Source organism: Vipera ursinii (genome assembly GCF_947247035.1).
Source record: "Vipera ursinii genome assembly, chromosome: 1".
NCBI classification, from domain to species: domain Eukaryota; kingdom Metazoa; phylum Chordata; class Lepidosauria; order Squamata; family Viperidae; genus Vipera; species Vipera ursinii.
In genome coordinates, this window is record NC_139512.1 from 257,279,423 (window position 1) to 257,296,791 (window position 17,369).

Sequence of the window (17,369 nt, forward strand, 5' to 3'; positions counted from 1 at the left end):
CTGGGGAACGGCAGTGTTGCTGGGAGGCCTGGGCCTGTCTGGGCGTCTGGCTCGCTGGTCGGGGGTCGACTTCCGCTGGAGGAGGTTGATGCTCAGGTCGTCCTCCTCTGTGGCCCCTTGCCGGTGGACGCTGGTTGCCTGGTTGCCGGGCCGGGTTCCCTGGCAGGCTTGGATGGCCCCGCAGGCCGCTTCGTGGGCTAGGATGGCGTCCTCGGCTTCCTGGAGAGAGACCTCCTCTCTTTCGAACAGGCGCTCCTGCAATCGCCTGTCGCGTAGGCCACAAATCAGCCGGTCCCGTAGTCGCTCCTCCAAATTTGTGAACCTGCAAGTGATGGCAGCTTCCCGTAGGGCGGCGAGGAAGTCGGCGCTGGTCTCGTCAGGGCGCTGGTCCCTTTTCTCGAATTGTGACCGTGCGGCCACCTTGGAGCGCCGGGGCCTGAAATGTGCGTTGAGCCTGGCCACGAGGTCTCGGTATGCGACGGTGTTGATGGCCTCCTGGGGGAACAGGTTCGCGGCGACTTCCAGCAGCGCTGGTCCCCCAAGGCAGAGCAGGGCGGCCGCCTTTGCACCGTCCTCCGATATCTGATTGAACCGCATGTACAGTTCAACGTGAGCCAGGTAACGGGTCCAGGTTTCGGGGCGGCGGGTCTCGAATTCGCGGGGTTGTCCGGCTCTAGCCATGGCGGCAGTTGGTCGTGGATGTGGCGCTTGGCGTTGCCGGTTCGGCTGGCGGTCGTGGGGGGAAGAAGGAAGCGTTTCCCCAGTGACTTCAGCTCTTGGTCGGCAGCAATCCCACCCTCGTCGCCACTATTGTGTAGTGGGTCCGACGCAAGAGAGATGCCAGCCGGTGTGTGAGTTCAGCTCTTTATTGGAAGGGGAAGTGAACTGAGGAATGAGGGCTACCTGGCCTCCTTATATACCTGGCCAGGTAAGCTAACAGCCAATGGGGTTGGCCCTAGGTTTCCCGCTGAAACTGTCCAGGCCACGCCCCCTGATGACTGTTGCTATGCAGATGCCTGCATACATAACAATTACAGTGTGAGGGGTTATAAGAAGAGGGTTGTCTAGGGTAGTGCTGTTTATTCTGCCCTAGGTGGGAGATGGAAGATAAACTAAGCTTATTCTAGCTTACACATTAGTTCTGATGCATCTTTTGCATCTATCTATGAACAGGGAAGACAGACTATTGATGTAAGTAGTACACAGATGCCGATCCACCTTCATCTCTTATTGCTCTTCATGACATTCTTCAGAAACAGTTCAGGGATTGGGAATTGGAAGCATATTATTCTAGTGGTTCTCTTTTCTTTAGGGTTAATTCTAATTATGGCTGGTGTGGAGATGTTACATGAAGGCACCTGCTGAGGTCATTCACTGGCATGGAGTGAGGAATCATCTGATTATACAATTGAGCAGTTAAAGAAATCTTCTAAATCAATAATCAAATGCCCTACAATATTTAATAACAGCACATAATTTAATGTTGCTTTGTTCTATGATCTCTGCAGAGTTGAGAATTAAACATGACAAGGTCAACTCTAATTCCAGCCATTTGAAGTTGTGCATCACACAGTATTTTCCTCCACTGAGTGGAAATAGGCTCAGGACCCTCCTGAATATCCCAGCAGAACCTGAAGGGCAGCTTTTCCATCCTCTACTTAAAGACATAGTCAAACCTTTCATTCTGGGCAACAGTCATGGTGTTCTTCCAACAATGCCTGGTAAGCAGTGGTTTAAAAAATGTCAACAGTTTTTGTGTTTAACTAAATTAGTAGTCTTAAATTAAGACTATTTGTGCTATCCTATCATCAAAATGTTCATTCTTACATCAGTACTTTTCTATTCCAAAAAAGAGCTAAAGGGGTGGTAGAACATGATTGAGTAATAACCTAATTAACAAGAAAGGCAGCGACATAAATTGCCTTATCTATCTTAGTAAGAAGCATTATTTCAAAGCCATAATACATAGTAGATGTCTATATCTGTGGATGACGAGATATGAAAAATGGTTACAAAGTGTGAGTGACATGTGTGTCTAGATGTGGGAAATGTGAAAAAGAATACTTGGTGGCATGAGATATGGAAGAGGCTGTGTAAGAGAACAAACCCATGTAAGAGAACTGTTGCTGCTAAAAATGAGGATGAAAGGTTTGTGAATGATATGCAGAAACAGATAGTTGCAAATTGGCAACTCTTCATGGTAGTCTAGACCAGAGGTCTCCAACTTTTTTGATTTGGCAACCCGGAAAGGGAGGTAGGCACCGCTATTTGCATGTGTGCAAATAGGCTGTGTGCATGCACACACAAAAATGAGCCTTGTACACGTGTGCACAAATGGGCTGCACGTGATTTCATGCACACATGCAAACAGCCACGTGCAAGCACATGCAAACAGCCATGTGCAAGCACATGCGCACATGAAAATGGGCCTGCGCAGGCGTGAGTGTTGCAAATGGGGAGGCGCCCATACCGTGGTGTCTAACGGTGATGCTCTCCCTTGGCTGTCCTCCCCTTAGGTTTGACAGACCTCGCTGACAGCACCTTTGGCATGGGATTTGCACGCCTTAGGGTTTGGAAGGCAATCATCATGAATCTTATAGCTTGCTCCATCAGTAGGTCTGTGTGGTCAGGCTCTCCACCTTCTCCCTCATCCTCGAGCTCTTTCAGCTCCAGTTGCTGCTCCTGTCATTGGGCACTGTGACTAACGTGGGTGAGGTTCATCCAATTGGCCCTTCCTTCTTAGTCAACCTTCTTTCTGATACCTATGGACCACCTGGGTCTCAATGAGTCACCCAGGCTCCCAACTTCCACTCAGAGAGGTCAGTTCCGGCGGGAGTCCTGGATTCCCCCCAGCACACAGCTTCCTCCTAGTTGCCGTCTTGAGCTGACATCTTGTGCCTGGTACCCACAGTAGGGCTCTACGCCTCTCCGGGTTGACTGATTTTGCAGATTTCCCCTAATGTAAGGACCTGCCCCAGCTAGTCCCTCAAGTAATAAGACTCCTGAAGCCACTGAGTTGAATCAAAAGAATTTTTACTGAGAGAAAGTGATTGCAATAGAGTCAGACAGACTCTGAAAGTCCCACACAAAGCACAAAGCAATTCTTTCATTTTCCCCAATCCCAACCACCCTGACCAGTCCACTGGCAACCAAGAAGATGGTTTGATAACGCTGAGGTGCAAGGCAAATAACAGATCACTCTCAGGGCGTGACGGCCTTCAAATCTGTCTGGAACCAGCTGGTAGGGAGTCTGCCACATCTCTGCCTCTCTATTTCCCAAGCATGCAGCAAAAGCACCCCAAAAATGCCGACCTTCCTCCCCCTCCAACAGAATGGCAGGACACATTGTTGGACCTCATCATTTATATTGGAAAATATTTATGAAATCACTCTGGTATATCTTGACCCATTTGTGGTGATAAATTATAGGATGTTTTCAACATTTTGAAAAAGATGGTGTTTCCAAAAGCCATGCTTTTTAAGGTTGCTCCATTAAGCAGGAAAGGACACTGAGCAGAAAGCAGTGTGGATACAATACACATAAACATGTACGGTACATACAGAAAATGCATAGGTGTACTGTAACAGCTTAAACTACATATATGTATTATGGTTGTGTTGGACATTTCTGCTCTGCTTCCTCCTGGAGAGGTTCCTGCAACTTCCCATTCTGAGTAGATTGTATTTCCTTTATATCCCAGATGAATTTGAGTGATATATCCTTCATATGTGCCTCAAGAATTTCGTCAAACCGTTCACTTTGTGATACTGTCATAATATTCTTCCAGTCTCCTACAGTTCCTGATGAAAAAGGAGCAGATTGAAGAATCAATTATCGATCCTAGTCTGTAGTGTGTTCTCCTGAAAAGAGCCCCAGCATTGATGCTGAATCCTCACAGACTTGCCCACCATGATTGTCCCACGACTGCCAGTGCTGATCATCTTTTTGGCCCTATGTATCTAGTACAATTCTGGAACCACCATTTTGTCTTCCTCTTCCCACAATATCCAACTGCTACCTTTATTCTCTCATAGCAAATTTATTCATCAGGCAGTAAGTAAAAGTGTAGGTTTTGGACTCAGCAATAGTCACAACTGAGATTTTTATAGTAATACATTAGTTTGGACAATTTTTCAGCAGAAAGAGGATATATAACATAAGCATGATTAAAATTAAATGGTTCTTTGCTTAACAAGAACATTCAGTTCTTGCACAAGGGGTCACAGAATGGACTCTTACTGCATTATTGGATCTGGAAGCAATATTTCTATTTATATAAAGGCCATGGGACTGCATACCTTAGCATGGCCCAAACAGTTCTATGAATGCCCACATCAGAACCCAGTAATGGTATGTGAAATAAGATCTGAAAAGACTGTTTCAGCCTACTGGATGACAAACTAATTGGGGATTTATTTTATCCTGTGCTGAATTCAAAATGCCTCGTTTAGGAACTGTTAGGATTTAAAAGCTGTAAAATTGTATGTCGGTCATGTTTGTGTGATTCTTCAGTTTAACAGCATTTAAAAGCAGAGTTGCCCGTTCCAGTTGTGTTCAGTTAATGAGGACGACCTGTAATAAATCCTCTAGATTAGCAAGAAATATTAAAGGGTTAATACCGGTATTCAAATATTTGAGCTGGTTTTCTTTCACTCACAGTGACTTGTCTCATGAGGGAGAATTTTGAGGCAACCTGTCAACTGTTGGGCTCTGTTAATATCTAAAAGGCCCAATGGAGTTGCTCTCTGTAGCAACACGAAAGACGGCTGGGTGAATTTGGGCCAGTCACTGTATCTCAGCCCAACCCACCTCACAGGGTTGTTGTTGTGTGGAGAAGAGGAGGAAAAAGTATCACGTATGTTTGCTGCCTTGACTTACTTATAAAGTAATAAAAGTGGAATCAAAACCTAATAATAATAATAAACCTTTATTGTCAAAGTACAACATGTGTACATTGAGATTAGCTGAGCCTTCCCACCGTGCTCTCTCCACCAACACACAGTGACAACAAACCCTCCATCCTACCACACCATGTGAACCAACTACACCACACACCGGCCTCCCAAGTCAATTCTGCATAAGTTCACAGAGATTATGTCCCATTTAAAAGCCTAACAGCCCACGGATAAAAGCTATTTTTCAGCCTGTTGGTACGGCTGGCTATATTCGTATATTCCTATATAAATAAAAAGCTGCCCTTCTGAAGGAGCAGGGAATCCCCTCACGGGGGGGTGGGGAGGCCACGGCAGAGAAAAACCAGCTATTTCTCAAGCTGCAGGAGCACCATATTCCCCCCCTCTCTCTCCCCCCCCCCATTTCTTTCCCTCTCTCTTTCTTTCCACCAATACAACCTCTCAGCCTGGTTCAGCCCCCTTTTAAAGCTACATTTCAAGATCTGGAAGATCCAGGGGGAAAGCCTCCTCAAAAAGAACTGGACTCTTCTCTACCCAAGCCAGAATGGCCCTGCAAGGCCTGGAAAATCGACACCATGTCCTCTCCAGTGACCAATGGTAGCAGAGCTAAACCCAACCCCAGGGATAATGTGAGTGCAGAATTTCCCTCTCCTCATGGTAAACTAATACAAATTTTGCCCGCTGAATAAATGTTCATTGAATACTGGAGCACTTTAGCTAAGGATGATACAGAGCTACCTCAGGTATACGTTGGGGACAAGAAGTCTTGAGGACACTAGAGAAAAAGAAGTGGATTCTGAAACAATTTAGTCCCATGGTTAGCAGCAAGAGAGAAAAATACCAAAGTTTTGATTTTCTTTTGTCAGTATTACCTTTGCGTATATGCTTAACGTTTGGTAGTCCAAAACATTCTTCATACATTTCCACACAATTTGCCCTAGGATCAGCTTTCATATTCTTTAATGTAGACATCTCCACAACTTTGTCTACTTCCTGGCTGCTCAGCTCTTTTCCAACAAATTTGCATATTTGAAGTACTGTGCCTCTAAGGTCCTGGAAGAAGAAGTATTGGCTTTTGGAATATTTCTACAGGAATCTTCTATACCCTTAATTTGGAGTAAGCTCCACTGAACTGCATGGGATTGATTTCTGGGTGAAAGCACTATATAAAATAGCATTAAAGGTTAAAAAAGTAACATTTCTTTATGCAAATAAAACACCAGTGGAAATGAAAAGGATGGAGATCCTGGACAACAAACACTTCCCATTACATCTTCATCAATTTCAGATGAAACAAGTTATGTGTGTGTAAATTACTATATGTACTTACATACATACCGTAGATGTAAACACATACACACAGAGACATGTATCTATATAATGGGGACATGTTATATGATACTCTGCTGTTTTTTTCTCTATCCTAATAGGCTTAGTGTTATCTTAATGCTTTCTTGGTAGTTTTCTAATAGACGAATACAAATTTCTATATCTTTTTTCCAGATCAATAATTATAGGTTTTATTAATGTATTTTCAGCTCTGTATTATGTTTTATATCTTATGTTATTCATCTAGAAATGTTACAGTGAGTTGGGCACCATATAAACCAACTAACCAATCAATCAATATACATCCATTCCCATCATGGTGTTTTTTTTCCTTTTGGGAACAAGCAATGTTATGCAAAGCACACAAAAGGAATAAGGCAAGCAGGAGAGAAAGAAATAGAACGATGGTTAAAACTAAACTACCGTATATATCACTCTCATTAGTATTTAATCCAATTCATTCAGCACTTATTAAATCTTAATGCTAACTCATCACCTATAGGTGTTTCATCACCTATTTACAGTTCCATCCAACTTTTTATATTTCTCCTGACCCAATCTCAATTCCTTTTAACAAAGTGAGCAGAGCATGCTCTTATATGCAGTCATTTTCATTTTGTTCTTTGACAAATATTCCTTCTTGTCAGTGTACCATAATATCTCCTACCTTTATAACCTATCAGCATTTGTGCATTTTAATTTTTTTTCTGCTCTTTAGTTGAATTCTGCTAATTACATGGATTCAAATATTTCAAAGAGTTTTAAGGATTCAATCCATATTTATATTCATTTTCAAATCAATATTTCTCATTCTACATTTCTTCCAGCAATCAATGAGAATCATTTGAGTTATTATCCAACAACATGGCATTATCTACGTATGTATGCATTGTCTACATACCTAAGTATAGGAATGTTCACATCCCTATGAATATCATCAGAAAAGTAGTTATCCTATGTACTAACTTATAATGGGAACATTATAAGGGTTAATCAGTGACACCATCAAAGTAAACAATCAAAATCCATGTGGTAAAGTAGTTACTGGCCCTCTCCTTCCATCACTCATGCTTTGATCACCTTGAGGGTTGCAACATACTCTACATGGGGTTGCAGTTGTGGAAGCATTAATGAACAGGCCTTGTTATAACCATGTAACACCACAGTTTCATCAGCTGCATTGGTTACTGATAAGTTCCCAAGTATAATTCGGGCTACTGGTATTACCCACAAAACCTTACTTGACCCAGGTATTTGAGAGACCCTCAATCTCTTGCAGTGCCTATGCTGTGTGATTAGACAGAGCTGGCTCTTTGGGACTTGTTGAACAAGCAATGTCATCTGGCAGGACTAGGGAAGCTGGCCTTTTTTATCATAGTATTTGCACCCTGAACCACCATCCTCTTGGAAATTCAGCTCTTCTTAACTTCTTCTGCTTTGAAGTGAACTCCAAACACTTGGCTCTTTAGGCTTGGATTAAGCACTCCCCTTTATGTGGGGAATGATGTGGGAAAGTGTTGTGGTAAACTGCTGCATAACTTATAGAGGAGAAGAGACCACATGGATCAATTAAAAATCACTGTTGACCGCAAAGGAATACTGATCAGCTGTTTGTCAGCTAGCAGAGCATTGGAGTCACTCAAAAGCATGTCTTCTGGGGCAGCAGTCAATTGATTTACTTTTTAAAAAGTGCCAACAGGCAGCAAAGGCTGCTTGGCAGGTTCTATGTTGTGCCCTCCTGCCTTAGGGTATATCTGTTCTTTTCTTATATAAAATTATTTGGTTTTATTTATTTATTGTTTTTTTAATTCTGTGAATCTACTATGAGTTCCCCTCCCCTCCACACACACATGTTTAAGTTTAATGTTAAAACTCAACACACACAAAAATCTATATTAGCAGTCAAAAGCAGTCAAAAGAAGGTTCAATACTGTCATGCCCTAGGGCAGGGGTGTCAAACTCAATTTCATTGAGGGCCGCATCAGCATTGCGGTTGCCCTCAGGGGGCCGGGGTGGGTATGGCCAGGGTGGGCGTGGCCTACTGGGTGGGCGTGGCTAGAGTGCGTATGGCCTACTGGGTGGGCGTGGCCAGCTCTACATCGTTCGCATCAAGGATGCCTATGGGGGCCTGGGCAGGAGTGGGACAGATCTGAGGGTCTCTGGCAGAAGGAGGGTCTCTGGGCCAGGGCCAAGGCAGTGGGGGCCGTTCCCTCACTGTTTCCAGGATGGCTTCGCGGGCCACATGAAACCACTTCACAGGCCGCATCCGGCCCCCGGGCCTTGTGTTTGACATGTCTACCCTAGGATTACCCAAAATCAATGCAATCATGTGGAGGGTCACAATAATTGTTCCCTTTAGGTCTGGCTACCAGCCTTTCCTAATAGATTAGGTAACCCATCATATCTGTTAGGGTGACCTCTGTACTATATGGATTTTGTCTGTGTACTTCAATGATTAAACTACTGATAAACTTCCATTATGTTAGTATGCATTATAAATTTCACAAAATTCCTTAAACATATTTAATACAAATATATTAAACAGCTCAAAGGGATGTTGCTTTGTCTTACTCCCCACTCAACCTTGTACTATTCCCTTAGCACTCTTAAGAAAAAGTTCCACACTTGGGTAAAAAAATCCATAATTCAATGCTATACCACTTTATTTACATATGTTCTAAATTATCAAATGCACCAATTTACCCCATGCCTCTAATAGCAATGCCACAGTCAATCATAGTTTATTTCATATAAAATAAAGTTATTGCACTTTTTGTGGAATTTGAAAAGTTGTTTGCTAGCTTGACGAATAGTTCCCTTGTCAAACCCTTAAAGAAGGATGGGAAGAGAATAGGGATAGAAGAATGGTGTGTTGTTGCTGTATCTCCTCTTCCGGAACTTGATCTGTCCAAAAGCTTCAGAACAAAACCATGTCCCTTCTCTACACACTTTCAGGGGGAAAAAGCCCTGCTGAATCAGCTCTAGTTTTGCTTAGTTGCACAAACAGAGATTTTCAAATTCTTGGCAAACTCACTGGAATAGTTTATGTAGAATCCAAACTCTTCTTGGAAGAGTTGGAAATGGAAAAGTTAGAATGTTCAGAACATTCACAAACATTCAGCCATAGATAAAAATAAACTCTGCCCTTACCTGCATCTCTACTTGTCGAGGCCTATCACCTAAATCCTACCGACCTTGAGCAAAGAGTAAGAGGAGAAAAGAAGTGAATAGTCTCACCTGCATTATTTCCTCATAGCACAGGATGAGAATATTAAATTCATTTTGATGTGTATACCAGCCTTTCATATGATCGAAGACCAAACTGCTAGCAACTGTTGGTTCAAGCAGAGAATGGAAATAAGAGTGGTAATGCTTAAGTTAATTATGATTCCTCACATGAGCTATGAGGAAAATATTTCTTTTTTAAATATTTTATACACAAAGCCAATGTCAGTAATTCATAATGATTTTGAGGATCACTTCTTTTTAAGCAGCATGCATTATAAAATTAGAATAAGAACTCTTTGAAGGCCCTGTCTTTGGAAATGGAAAAAATTGCTAAGTGCTACTGTTATGTTCTTAGTTCGGTTAGGCATTGACAAGGCCGAGCGGTGAAACAGCAAGCATGTTTATTCACTAACAACAGAAGCTGCCCTAGAGGCTGCTTAACAGCTATATATACAGTTCACCTCTAGGTGGCAACCAATAGGTTTAAAGTAACAATTTCCTGCCCCAAACATAATTAACAGCCTGGAGACAGATAGTCTGGGTTGCAGTAGCAGACACCATTAAGCAATCCTTCACTTAAGTACAGCAATTAACATCACACATTGTGCAACTGATTTCAGCAGTTGAGGCCAATACATTACACCCCTTCCCTCTAGATAGCTCATACTCTCAAATGCTTGACATAGTCCTGCAAATACTTAGGTGACCTTCACAACTGTACCAAACATCTAGGGGTTGCTGGGGTCTCCCAGTCTACCCGCTCGCCTGCCAAGCTGAGTAGACCAGGACTCTGAGGCCCAGTATTATTATTATTATTATTATTATTATTATTATTATTATTATTATTATTATTATTATTATTATTATTATTATTATTATTATTAATTAAATTTTTATACCGCCCTTCTCCCGAAGGACTCAGGGCGGTGAACAGGGCATATCTTAAAACTACAAAAATACAAAAATTAAAAAAGAATTAAATTATTGCCCACAATAAAAACAATAAAAATATATATAAATATTAAAACCCTAAGTGATTCCCCATCAGGCCAGGCCAGCTTGTTCAAATAAATGGGTCTTTAACCCGCGACGGAAGGAGCTGAGATCCGGTGCCATCCGGAGCTCAACCGGCAGCTGGTTCCACAAAGCCGGAGCGCCCACAGAGAAGGCCCTCCCCCTGGGGGCCACCAGCCGACATTCTCTGACTGGAGGCACCCTGAGGAGGCCCTCTCTGTGGGAACGCACGGGGCGGAGGGGAGTTGACGCCGGCAGCAGGTGGTCCCCGAGGTATTCCGGACCCATGCCATGTAAGGAGTAGATTCAGCACAATCAGGAACAGCTGTCCCTGAAAGGGCCCAGCAAAATCAATGTGAATTCTTGCCCATGGTGTGTGTGTGTCCTCTCCTCAGTGGACAGTGGCTTGCAGGATCGGGGGCCTGAATTGCTGGCAAGTGTAGCACCCATGTACTTGGGCCTCAATAGCTTTATCTAGTCCTAGCCACCAAAGGTAGCTCCTCATGTGTGCCTTCATTCAGACTATTCCTGGATGTCCCTCATGCAGAGACTCTAAAACTCTGGGCCTTAAAGAGCTCAGGACTATGACCCAACTCCCCCAAAGAATGCAACCTTTATGAGCTGAGAGCTCATGTATCCTTGTGTAAAAACTCTGGAATTCTGGCCCTGGACATTTATCTGGCCATCCTGTGTGCACCCAGTTTAACACACGGATAAGCATTTTGTCAGTGGCTGTCTCACCAGCCACATTCCCAGAATGAAGGGGAGACTCTGGCAAGTCCTGTATAGCTAAGATGTGTGCAGCTGTAGCGGGATCTGGCTCTATGTGTGGCAGGGGTAACTTGCTAAGGCTGTCTGCATGGCCCATTTCCCAGCCTGGTTTGTGAATCAGCCTGTAGCTGTAGGCTGAAAGGAACATAGACCACCTCAGCATTCGAGGAGACAGAATTTGAGGTGTTTGTTTGTTCATAGTGAACAACCCTAGAAGTGACTTGTGGTCTGTGAAGACCGTGAACTGGCGGCCATACAAGTAGTCATGGAACTTTTTTATTCCGGCCACAATGGCCAGAGCCTCCTTGTCAATTTACGTGTAGTTGTGCTTTGTGGACAACAGGGTCCTAGAGTAGTAAGCGATGGGAGTCTGCCTCCCATAAGCCATTAAGTGGCTCAACACAGCCCCAACCACAAGGGAGATGCATCACACATGATGCAGACAGGCAGCTTCTCATTGAAATGGGTGAGGACTGAATTCAAAAACCGCAATGATTTGACTACCCTGAAACTTCTCTCGTGGATGCTTGTCCATGCCACTGTGCCTTTTTATCCAAGAGCCGGTGTAATGGCTCTGCCACTGCAGCCTTGTCTGGAAGGAAGGCATGGTAAAAATTCAAAAGCCCCAGAAAGGCCTGAAGCTCTCCCTTAGATTTTGGACTAGGGGCCTGCTGTATTGCTTTTAGCCAGATGAATGCCTGCGGCATCAATGCGGAAACCAAGGAACTTGGTTGACTCTACCCCAATCTTACACTTCTCTTTTTTTAATTTTAGTCCCGCATCGTGGAACCAATGAAGGATGGCTTTAAGCCATTCAGCCAAAATCTCCACTGATTCCCGTGCTATGAGGATATCATCGAAATGGGGGCATACTGCTGCAATGACCTTGAATGGTGAATGCCTGTTACTTGAATGCCCAATGCATCAAACCAATCGAACCCTATGAGGCTTTTGCATTGGCCTTCCACTACTATGACATCTAATGGACCCTCAAAACTCTTGAACTGCACCATAAGTGTGGCTTCATCTTTGACCACCACTCGGGACTTTTGGAAGTCTGTGAGCAGTAGATTAGACGGCCGGAGTTTGGCCCATCTCTTGTTGTGATGGCATATGTGCCTGAATGTTCGTTGTGAAATGATGGACATGGCTGAGCCTTGACCTGGAGTCTAAGCTTCTGCTTAAGAAGGCGATGGGCACCAGTGCAGAACGCGCTCCTTCGGCTGGAGCAGAATCCTACTCAGTGTTGACCTAGGGGCCCGGTACGTCTCCTGAATGAATCTTATTGTGGACAGTCCCTCTGGCGGCAATGTGGCCTGGTTTACCACATGCCCGGCACGTTGCTGTTCGGAATTGGCATTCTGCAGCCCATGCATCTAAGGAACGGAACTGCCTTCTTAGCTGGCCACTGTCCCTTCTCTGGGTGCTTCCGTAGCTTATTGTCATTGTAGTCTGAGTCGGTGTCTTCCATCCGCTTGGCGTCCTCGTGCTGGATGGCTTCAGTGCTTGGTGTGCTTTTGGAGGGCTGCAATGCTTTAACGGCCCCTCTGGCAGCTTTGACTGCCATGACCTCTTTCAAGGCCTCCTGTAGTGAGAGAGTCTCCTTGGCGAACAGTTTTTGTTGGAGCTCTTGATTCTGGAGTCCGGCAGACTAAGTGGTCTTGTAATCTCTCCTCCAAATCTGCAAAATTGCAGAGTTGGGATGCTTGATGAAGAGCAGCAATAAATTTTGCTGCAGACTCTCTGGGCTGTTGCTTCCGCTGCTCAAAAGTGTGCCTCCATGCTATGACAGATAATTTGGGCTCAAAGTGGTCTCGGAGCTTTTTCTTCAAGTCCGCGTAGGTGACCGACTCAAGTGATGTCGGGGTGACCAGGTTCTCTGCAATGTTGAAGGTGGTGGGACCACACACACAAAGGAGTGTCGCAGTCTTCAATCCATCTTCGTCAACCTGGTTGGTGCAGAAGTAGTTTTCTACATGTGAAATGTAGCATGCCCATCTATCTGGATGTGTTATGTTGCATTCTTCAAGCTTTCCTACATTTGCCATGTTGAGGTTTTTTTTGTTTATTGCTCACAATGCCTTGTGCTGCTGGCTTCTGTGTAGGCCCTAGGATGGATCCTTAGGGTGTGGTGGTATCCAGCATGGCTTGCTGGCAGACAGAGGGGCAGGGGGGGATGTAGTTCCTGCCAGGCTTTGTGCTGGCCTCACCCCCTAATGACTTCAGGCTCTCACGATGAAGCAGCACATCCCATCCTCGTTGCCACTGTTGTATCTTCGGTTTGTTAGGCATTGAACGAGGCAGAGTGTTTATTTATACAGTTAGCATAGATTCTTATTGCTATGTTGGCTGACATGGATTTTATTTTAATAGAGAGAGGTGGTGGTTCCTGGGTGTTTCATTTTCCCCCCACACAAAACAATGAGAAGCAACTGTGCAAATAAGATTTAGCCTGGTGCCCCACTGGAGGGTGAGGACACTTTGGATTCATTAAGTCTACATTTGTCTCTTATTACTGAAATGCTTCAAACTGAGTGTTGTTGCTTTCAATAACTCCACAGGGACACGCTAGCACACTAGCCCTTTTTGACAGTGTTGTGGTAATTAAAGATTTTATTTCCATCTTACCGTTTCCAGATAAAAATTTTTGCATGTATTCCTCCAAATTAGTTGCATTTTCAATTCCTTGGAATGAGTTGCGATAATGAAAATAGGACACTAAAATATCTTTTGGATTTCGGTACACGTAAATAACCTGCAAGAATATATATTATATGTAATCTGTAATACTGTAAATACATTTATTTGTAATAAACTGAGGATACGTTCTAAAGTACATTGAAAAATGTTCTTATAAAATTATATAAATCTTTCTTTTTTCCTCTTATAAAATTATTTAAATCTTTCTCTTTTCCTGATATAAAGTATATTTCACTGCCCCCACGTTTTATTCTCACTATCATGTCACGAATTACAGTACACTGAGATATAGTAATTGGCTATAGAGTAATTGGCTATATTAGCAATGAAACAATAAATAATACCCTAATCAAGGAACCACCAACTTAGACAAACAATCACACTGTTGTTTACAGTAAACAACAGCCTAACTGAGGAACTACCAAGAACAGTCCTAGCAACACTGACAGGGCAAGCCACTTCTACATAAAGTGGGCAAACTCCACTCCTTTCTAGCACTCAGGATGTTACCCAGTTGGGTAATGAAATGTCTGCAAGAAAACAACCAAACTTAGAGAGCACCAAGGATCCCACAATTAACTCAAAGTTGTCTTGTGTTTATGTCAAGATTTTTCATTTAGGTAAAAAACAATCTTTTTTTAAAAAAGGCAAATTGCTAAATACTGTTTCATCATCTTGTTCTGTTAAAGATCTGCACTTTATCTTGCTTTCTGCAGAGAATAAGGGAAAAGGTCTTAACAGAACTGGAAGGGACCTTGGAGGTCTTCTAGTCCAACGTTCTGCTCAAGCAGGAGACCCTATACCAGAGGTAGGTAACCTTGGCTCTTTTATGACTTTGGACTTCAACTCCTAGGATTCTGGGAATTGAAGTCCACAAGTCATAAAAGAGCCAAGGTTGCCTACCCCAGCCCTATACCATTTCAGACAAATGGTTGTCCAGTCTCTTCTTAAAAACCTCCAAAGTTGGAGCACCCACAACTTCTGGAAGCAAGTTATTCTACTGATTAATTGGTCTAACTGTCAGGAAATTTCTCCTTAGTTCTAGGTTGCTTCTCTCCTTGATCAATTTCTATCCATTGCTTCTTGTCCTGCCTTCAGGTTCTTTGGAGAATAGGTTGACCCCGTCTGTGGCAGCCCCTCAAATATTAGGACACTGCTACCATGTTCTTAGTCTTCTTAGTCCTTCTCTTCACTAGACTAGACACAACCAGTTCCTGCAACAGTTCTTTCATATGTTTTAACCTCCAGCCCCCTAATCATCTTTATTGCTCTTCTCTGCACTTTTTCTAGTGTCTCAACATCTTTTTCATATTGTGGGGTCCAAATCTGGATGCAATATTACCAGTATGGTTTTACTAAATCTTGTATTTCAGTGCTATAAACATACAGCTTGATCAAGAAACCACATTTGAGGACAGCCCAAGGGACTCTATGAAGGCTCTAGCCCAGGGGTGTCAAATTGTCACCCCACGGGCCAGACACATCATCAGGAAACCGTGCCCACTCTATTGCTGGCAATGGAGAAAAAGCTCTGATACATCACACGACATCACGTGATTTTGCAAGTTTGACATGTCTGCTCTAGCCTGATGGCTCCTGAAAAGCCTTCAAAAGCTTTGATGCCTTCCACTTGCCTTTCCTTGAACTCTAACTTTCTCTCAGCATCTCTTGACAGGGATACTTCTTCCTTAGACTTCTCATTGGGTAGTGATAATTCTGGTTCCTGAGAGCTATTGCCTTGCTTCTGTTTTTATTCCCACTTCGGTTTATGACAGGGATAGATTTCTCTTGCATTCAATGTTCATTTAGTAGGTATTCATCTGTTTGTGAACTCTGTTCCTATATCACCTATGTCTTTTTTTCCTATTTGATTTTGGTTTATCATTTGATGTATAGCAAAATGGAATTTTTCTGCTCCAATTGTAGATTATGCCATTTTTTTGTGTAGGTTATCATTAAAAACAAGCATGAAAAATCATTTGTGAAATTTCATTTCCAAATAGTTTAGGCAGGGCCATCACTTAAAATAATTAAATCCTTAATGACTCAGTACCTTGAGAAAGAATGGGCATGACCCCCAACCAATTTAATGCTTCACTATAAAGCTTAGGGATGCAGTGGCTCAGTGGGTTAGGACGCTGAGCTTGTCGATCAGAAGGTCGGCAGTTTGGCGGGTCGAATCCCGAGTGCCGTGTAACAGAGTGAGCGCCTGTTACTCGTCCCATCTTCTGCCAACCTAGCAGTTCAAAAGCACGTAAAAAGGCAAGTAGAAAAATAGGGACCACTCTGGTGGGAAGGTAACAGCGTTCCATGCACCTTTGGCATCTAGTCATGCCGGCCACATGACCACGGAGACATCCTCGGACAAGCGCTGGCTCTTCGGCTTTGAAATGGATATGAGCACTTGCCCCTAGAGTTGGAAACGACTAGCACGCATGTGCGGAGGAACCTTTACCTTTATAAAGCTTAGAAGTTTTGTCTTTTAAGAATTTGTGTGCACTTCTGGCTTTTTTTCTCACCTAGATAAAGGTTAATAATGCTTTATTACAGTGCTTTTTCTTCTATAATCTGTTCTCTAGTGCATGGCTTTTCAACCTTTTCACCCATTGTACCACTTTCAGGATAAGGCAATATCTGAGTACCACCAGTCGCCCAGCAATGTGTCAAAAACTTGTCCAAAAAAAGAGGAAAAAATGATAAAGTACAGGTAGTCCTCGACTTACAACAATTTGTTTAGTGACTGTTCAAAGTTACAACAACACTGAAAAAAGTGAATTATGACCATTTTTCAAACTTATGACTGTTGCAGCATCCCCAGGGTCATGTGATTTACATTAGGATGCTTGGCAACTGATTCATACTTATAACATTCAGTGTGCCAGGGTCATGTGATCAATGGCCTGGGGAGGCGTGGCGAGCTCATCACTAAGGTTGCAGGGTGCCTGTGGGGGGGGGGGGGAATCTGTGGATCTCTGGTGGAGGGGAGTGGGACTGGGATGGGTGTCTTCCATCTCTCCCATTGTCCCTTCCTTCCTTCTTTCCTTCCTTTCTTTCCTTCTCTCCCTCTATGTCACTTAGCAAGCAGCCTCTTTTCCGCAAGCAAGTGAGCTGGGCAGGAGACTGGGATCAGTGTTTCTGAGCATGACTTCTGAGCACGGCTCAGCTGATCCCGGGCTCCTGCCCAGCTCACATGCTTGTGAAAAAGAGGCTGCTTGCTAAGTGAGCTGGGCAGCAGCCCAGGATCAGCTAAGCCGTGCTCAGAAGTCGCGCTCAGAAATGCTGATCCCAGGCTCCTGCCCAGTTCGCTTAGCAAGCAGCCTCTTTTCCGCAAGCATGTGAGCTGGGCAGGAGCCCGGGATCAGCGTTTCTGAGCGCGACTTCTGAGCGCGGCTCAGCTGATCCCGGGCTGCATA

The 17,369-nt window shown here is 43.7% G+C and overlaps 1 protein-coding gene across 1 annotated transcript in view; it reads right to left on the minus strand.

Moving 5' to 3' along the window:
* Positions 1-3,607: 3,607 nt before the first annotated feature.
* LOC310632759 (amine sulfotransferase-like) overlaps positions 3,608-17,369 on the minus strand; it is a gene marked incomplete at its 3' end in the record, with an annotated part of 30,160 nt that continues 16,398 nt past the window's right edge. Inside the window, exons 3-6 of the mRNA XM_083350178.1 lie at positions 13,885-14,011; positions 9,481-9,575; positions 5,787-5,967; positions 3,608-3,801 (exon numbers count right to left, since the gene is read on the minus strand). Of these exons, the coding sequence (XP_083206304.1) occupies positions 3,608-3,801; positions 5,787-5,967; positions 9,481-9,575; positions 13,885-14,011 (597 nt within the window). The remainder of the gene's footprint in view (positions 3,802-5,786; positions 5,968-9,480; positions 9,576-13,884; positions 14,012-17,369) is intronic.